Consider the following 7,500-nt stretch of genomic DNA (forward strand, 5'->3'; position numbering starts at 1 on the left):
TTACTGTATTAATTTGATATCATATCCACATTTGGCATAGTACAGAGTATGTTCTGCATGAACATATTAATTCTGCAAAAGGTTATTCTAGATAACCATATCCAATAATTATTTGGGTAATACTATTCCTGCACCCAACGGGCACTACAACGTTGTCATAGCATTATTGGCAACCTAGGCTGGATAGAATGTTGTTTGGAACATGGAAGAATTACTAGTATCAGTAATTGGATTACAAAAACAGCAACAGCAGCTGGTGGAATGGCAGAAGCAACAGCAACTGTTAATACAGCTGCTACTCAACAGAACATAAAATACATCAACTTCATTCCCCCCTGATACGGTTGCAAACTCCATCGGTGAATTCACATATAACATGGATGAGGGTATTACCTTTTGTGCATACTACAGAAGGTATGAGGAAATTTTTAAAGAAGAGTACTCAAACTGGCAAAATGAAAAAAGAACCTGATTTTTGTTGAGGAAGTTGCCCCAGCAGAGCACAAAAAATACTGCCACTATATATTACCAAAGAGACCAGGGGAAGTCTGTTTCAAAGAAACTGTTGATACCCTTTCAAAGATTTTCAGCAAGAGAAGTTCCTATGGCTATGCATGAATATTACAAAAAAAGAGGACAAAGATTTTATTACATACACTGGAATCGTTAATAATGAATGCAAAAAATTTTAAATGAATAAACTAACACCAGATATGTTTAAATGCTGAAATTTGTAACCAAATTCTGACCAAATTAGAGCAGAATCAGAAGCTAACACTAAAAGAAATATCTGAGGAATGCCAGAGAATAATAAACCTTAGGCATGATACAGAACAAATTGAAGTAAAAAACTGCTCTCATATACAATTGGGATGACCCAAATGAAAAGCAGAAAATTAACCCATGGTTCAGATTGGAGAATTACACTACAGATTCAACTGTCTTTATAAAAATCGAAAATGCTTCAAGTGTGGTAAGATAGGTAAAAAAAAACCACACTGTAAGACAAAACCTAAAAAAACAGTCCAACAGAAAAAAATCATGTAAATAGTTTATTGATGACAAGAAATACGAATGAGCCTCAAAGGAAATTTGTGTGTATAAAAATTAATAATACAAATGTAAAATTACAGTTAAATACAGCTGGTGACATTACTTCAATTAATGAAAACACTTGGAAATAAAAATCAGGAAAGCTACACTACAGAAATCCTCAAAAATTGCCTATGACATAAAAATCCATTTTCAAAGGTGAAATTATTTGTGTAATATCATACGTGAACTACCAGTTACATTACAAGACATAAAATTAAAAGTAGAAAATGGTTGATGTTTTAAAAAAATTAAAGAAATACTGAGGGCTAAAAGAGATAAAAATAAGCATTTTGCTGAAGGCAACAAATTTGAACCTATTCTCAATGTATGACAATGTGTTAATGTAAGTACAAAGAGTCATAGTGCCAGCCACACTACAGAAGCGATTACTAAAGCAATTTCACATTAGTCACTCAGCAATTTCAAGAATGAAATTGCTTTGAGAAGTTATGTATATTGGCCAAGAATGGACTGTGACATTGAAGAACTAGTGAAAGCATGCAGAAGTTGTGCTCTAGCTGCAAAAGGACCTACCACTAAATGGCAACCATGGCCAAAAACAGATATTCCTATGTCCAGATTGCATATTAATTATGCAGGTCCACTTAAGGGTTCATATTACCTTGTTGTGGTGGACAGTTTTTCAAAGTGGCCCGAAGTGCATAAATGTAAAAAACCAACATCTGAAGATACAGTAAGTTTTTTTACACAAATTGTTTACCAGATATGGTATTCCTGATACCAATGTGTCTGATAATGGAACTCAGTTTACTTCAGATGAGTCCAAAAAATTTTGTAAAATGTTCATTATTGAACATATGACCACTCTGCTGTATCACCCTAGGTCAAATGGTCAAGCGGAGCATTTTGTTGATACTTTTAAGAGGGATTTATAAAAGGTGAACAATGAAGTAATGGACAACCTAGCACTTCAACAATTTCTAAGAGTATGCCAAGTAACACCGAATCTGAATACCCCATCTGATGTGTTTGAGAATAAATCATTTCCTTATCTGTATCTTAAAATACATCTCAGCACTTCTAAAAAAAAGAAGCGTTTCGTAATCCGGCAGGACACGTGAGGCCATAACCCATGGCCCCTACCTGGGACGTAGTCAGTCCACCTGTGCATACCTTCCTTCTTGGGACACTTGTGAAGACCTGTTGAGGCAAGTGAAAATCAAACCAAATCAAAATCGATGAACATCAATGGAATTTGTATCTTTGTGGTACCAGTGCCGGTGGCACATAAGAAAACTATCCGAACGTGGCCATAGCCAGTACCGCATCGACTGGCCTCCGTGCTGTGGGCACGTAACAAACACCATCCGATCGTGGCCGTTCGCCAGCCTCGTCTGGCACCTGTGTCAGTGGCACATAAAAAACACCATCCGAGCGTGGCCGTTCGCCAGCCTCGTCTGGCACCTGTGTCGGTGGCACATAAAATCACCCACTACACTCTCGGAGTGGTTGGCGTTAGGAAGGGCATCCAGCTGTAGAAACACTGCCAGATCTGACTGGTCTGGTGCAGCCTTCGGGCTTCCCAGACCCCAGTTGAACCGTCCAACCCATGCTAGCATGGAAAGCGGACGTTAAACGATGATGATGATGATATATATATATATATAATATATATATATATATATATATATATATATATATATATATATATATATATCACTGTCATACAAGCAGTGGTGTTCATTTGCAATATTTTGTGAAAACATGTTGAGCGATTGTGTTGTTTGTGTTTGAAGGATAAGGGAAAATGTTTGAAAACTAGTGAGGGTCAGCAACAGAAGGGCATCCACCCATAGGAAATCTGCCTCAATAAATTTCATCTGACACAGGTTAAAATGATCAAGATCATGATCATGATATATTTATTGAGCAGAAAATGACATGTACACATTAATCAATATACATGTATAAGCAATATATTTAAAAAGAAAAGGAAAAAAAAACAGGATGATGTCTTCTCTGAACAACACCTGTTCATCAAATAAGCATTGCTAGTAATTATATTGCAACAATGAAGGAAGCATTACTGGTGTCTTGATTTTAACTTGTATTGTTTACATATGCATGTCTGATCATGTAAATTGTTTGAAGTATGGAAGAAGAATTAATTCATTATAATAGCTTCATGTTTTGACTTAAAAACTAAACAATACTAGTAGCTCCATGACAAAAGTTATTTTACCAAACACCTCTTCAAATTCTTTGATTATTTTAAAGGTTAATTAAAATACATGATATATTTCATTAGAAATAAATCACAGAAGGGTAACTAATATAAATTGCTATGTAACACACACACCTGTATGCACATACACACACACACACACACACAAAAGTGAAGTCCGATGACTTTGTGGTTAGGTGTATTCAGCTCACAATCATAAGGCCGTGAGTTTGATTCCAGGCAGCACGTGTCCTTGAGCAAGACACTTTACTTCATATTGCTCCACTCCACTCCGGTAGTTATCCTCAAGCCATATACTTGTCCTGAATGCATTCAACTGAGTGGACTCTGCTCAAGGCATCCATGGTATCAGGTGGTGGTGAAAATACCAATGTATGGATTAAGATTGGGAACAGTTGTATAGAGATGTACTTGTTACATAATGAATATTAAGTGGAAGTAAATGTGATGCATTTTGTATTTAGAACCAGGACATAAATAAAACAATTTTAGCATGGAAGACACATTTTAACCATTCAAAACTGTACAAAAACTGTTAACTTCACTTAAGCCTTTAGCATTCAGATTAGTTTGTCAAATGTAATGCTTATTTATTCACATTGTTTTGAATTACTTATGCATTATCTTGTAGCTTTGAGATTTCGATTATGGGATTAGTAGACATTGTAGGGTGGATGTAAGAGACTGGTTTTGACCAGTTTGAATATAAACAAATAGAATATTTTGGACAGTTTAAATGCTAAAACGTTAAACATTATTCAATGTCATTTTATTTTTGTACCAACTCTGAATTAGTTACTAATATTGTTCATTTGAAATTGCTGTGGGATTGTGTTAGTGACCAGAATTTCATTTTTTAAATATTTGTTGTATGTTTTAATTTATTTTTGCAATACTTTGATCTAAATTAATTCCTTTTCTTTTTTCCAGATTGTTCTTCTCAGAATCAATGGTTGATGAAAGGAAACGAAAACTTTGGAACTCAAGAATATATTTCTGATATCATGCATTTAGAGTTGCCTGACATTCAAATCTAAACCAGGGGGTAAATAAAAGAAGAACAATAATACTTACAATAACAGGAGTAATTGTAGTGGACTGAATATAGAAATAAATGCTATAATAATAGGTGCCTTGGGAATGGTTAAAAAAAAACAACAGAAATAAATATCTAACCAAAACTCTAGGTTGTATACAAATAAAGAATCACTACAAGGTACTGTACATATATTACCTAGAGCACATGCAATACAGTAGAAAGTCCAAAACCAAAACCAAGCACTGCATTTACCCAAGGCACAGGGAAAGCATGCAATAATAATAAAACTGCTGGAATAATAATAATAATAATAATAATAATAATAATAATAATAATAATAAAATAATAATATTGGAAATTTTGCTGCTGTGTGTTTATTTAACACTCAGTTGCTTCACAATGGATTGCCATAAGTCTGTCAACAGCAACAACATATGTCACAAGCCACAGATTTGTCTGCAGGGACAAACTATACTACCAGTGATGACTATTACCCCAAATGTTACCCATGGAAACTGTTTTATACAACACCAACAACAACAATGTCAGCAACAACAATGTCATCAACAACAATGTCAGCAACAACAACATCAGCAACAGCATCAGCAGCAACATCAGCATCAACAACAACAACAACAACACCAGCAGCAACATCAACATCAGCAACAACAACAACACAACAGCAACAACAACAACCCCGTATTATGCATACAGATGTTAAAATGTTTAATCAAATTATCAATTGTGATGGCAGTTTGTCCACCAGTTCTCGGAATGCACAAAGCAGCAATCAAGAGACTTGTTGCAGTAGCTGTTCTTGTTCTAGCTCTGTCTGCAACATAGACAATTGCACTGAGGTGAGCAATTGCAGCAGCAGTTGTAGCAGTATGATGGGTTGCACTGAAGCTTGCTCTGAAGGCAACAAAATGCTTTCTGTTGAAAACAGTGATGCCAACAAACGGTTTCAATGTGATTTCTGCAGCAAAAAATTCACTCGCCGTGACACTCTACAAATCCATCGTAGAGTACACACTGGGGAAAGGCCATTCAAGTGTGATGTTTGCCCAAAGTCATTTGCACAACGTGACAAACTTCAAATCCATAGGCGTATACATACAGGCGAGAAGCCATACCAATGTAACTTTTGCCCCAAAAATTTTGCTCGACGTGACACATTGAAGATTCACCTGCGGACCCACACTGGGGAGCGACCGTTTTATTGCGTAGTTTGCGAAAAAAGTTTTGCACAAAGGGACCAGCTGCACATTCACAAACGCACTCACACTGGAGAAAAGCCTTTCCATTGTGATATATGCATCCAACGGTTTGCTCGACGAGACACACTGCAGATTCATCGGCGAATCCACACAGGCGAGAAACCATTTGGCTGTGAAGTCTGTGGCAAGGTCTTTGCCCAAACAGGAAAACTTCAGCGACACAAGCGAACTCATAAGCAGCAAGAAATGGAGAAAGTCAGCTTCCCTTCCACTCTACCTGTAATGCAGGTTTGTAATGCAGTGTGTCCAGATGTGAAGGTGGAAGAGACAGAGTGTGCAACAGAAGCCACTAGTTATGGAAAAGAGGATACCTTGCAAATGGCAGCTGCTCAGAACACTAATAAAGAATATGAAAATAAAGAATATATTTCAAAGGAATATTCAACTGTAAACAGCAATTTGTGGCAGTCACTCACTTCAACAATCATTGCACCATCTTGAAAAAAACTTTAGAGATGGTTTTGCTGAAATAATGGTACTGTTACTACTATTAATACTGGTACTGTTACTACTACTAATACTGGTGATGGGATTAGAAATTTGATGATGGTGGCAGCAGTGGAGAAACTGTTTTTTGTTACCTGTTTATAAATGTTTTTTGTTTGTTTTTTTGGAGGCGGGGGGTGTTTTATTTTTTTTATGAAAAATGTAATTTTTACATTCTGTTTTCAATTTTTAAAATGTATTTTATATAATCTTAGGAGTTACAAGAAAAAAAAATTACAAATTGCAAAAGAGAAAAATTGTTAAAAAAAATTTGTCCAGCAAGTTTATATTGTAGAAATTCAAGTAAGAGTGAAAGAGTAACAGCTGGCTAATTTGACAGGGTAACAATCTACAAAACTTACATATTTGATTGATTTTTTTTCCAGTCACTATTGCTCTGTCATCTGTTTCATAGAAATCGCTTATTTCTCAATGGCTCAGTCCACATAGCAGATACAATGAGGAAGTTACACTTCATAGCTATAAGCAATGTGAGCATTATTGAAGTGATCAGTGTTTTGTTATCTTGTGGAGTTAAGCTCAAATCCTCCTCATAGGCTTAGAGAAAAGACTACAGAAAACAGAGCTCCCCCAGGTATTCAATTTTGATTCACAATGTATAGTATCTGAGAGATCTGTTGTGAAACATTTACAGAAAGCAATGGATTCTATTATTGGACGAATGAGGATTTTTTTTTTTCTAAATATAAATCAATACATTTTTTTAGATACCGAATGAAGTTATTATTCTTTCATTTCTTGAAAATATATATATATTAAAAAAACCCAGATAATTCCTGATATTTTATGATAGTCATAAAACAAGAGAATGAAATTATCACTAAGATCCTTCAACTATTATTTCCTTTACTTGTTTCTGCCAAAATATTTTGTGTTTCTCTCATATTGTCCAGAAAAAGCCTCAACACATGCAAACATGCACACACAAAAGTTCCATGCGAGTGATGATTTTCTTCCTCTTTTTTTTTTTTTTAAAATTAGTATGGGTCCAAATTTATAAAGCAATCAATATAATTTACTATGGAAAAAAATATGAAAGACAAAATTATAAGAAAAAAGGGTTTAGATTACAGAAATATATTCTGCAGCCTCCTATAGTGATGTTTCTGCATTTAACCTAAGTTAGTTAGTGGAACTTTACGGGTAACAAATTTTGTAGCATGTGTTTGCCAATGCTGGATGTATGAAAGGTGGCATTAACCCAAGTCGAATTTGAACTCAGAATCTAGTGGGAGAGAACAAAATGATGTATTGTAATGGTGTACTGTCTTGACCAGTAGACCATTAAAATACAGCTCTGTATTATGTAACTTAGTATTGAGCCAGCATATATATATACACACAATAGTGACTACTATGTGGGTATGGACACTTAT

General features: G+C 35.2%; 1 protein-coding gene across 1 annotated transcript in view; it reads left to right on the forward strand.

Annotated features, from left to right (window-relative positions):
- LOC118765940 (zinc finger protein 431-like) overlaps positions 1 to 6,835 on the forward strand; it is a 34,574-nt gene extending 27,739 nt beyond the window's left edge. The window contains exon 2 of the mRNA XM_036508832.1: positions 4,232 to 6,835. Within this exon, the coding sequence (XP_036364725.1) occupies positions 4,775 to 6,058 (1,284 nt within the window). The 5' untranslated portion in view covers positions 4,232 to 4,774 and the 3' untranslated portion in view covers positions 6,059 to 6,835. The remainder of the gene's footprint in view (positions 1 to 4,231) is intronic.
- The last annotated feature ends 665 nt before the right edge of the window (positions 6,836 to 7,500 follow it).

The sequence above is a fragment of the Octopus sinensis genome, linkage group LG14 (assembly GCF_006345805.1).
Source record: "Octopus sinensis linkage group LG14, ASM634580v1, whole genome shotgun sequence".
Classification (NCBI taxonomy): domain Eukaryota; kingdom Metazoa; phylum Mollusca; class Cephalopoda; order Octopoda; family Octopodidae; genus Octopus; species Octopus sinensis.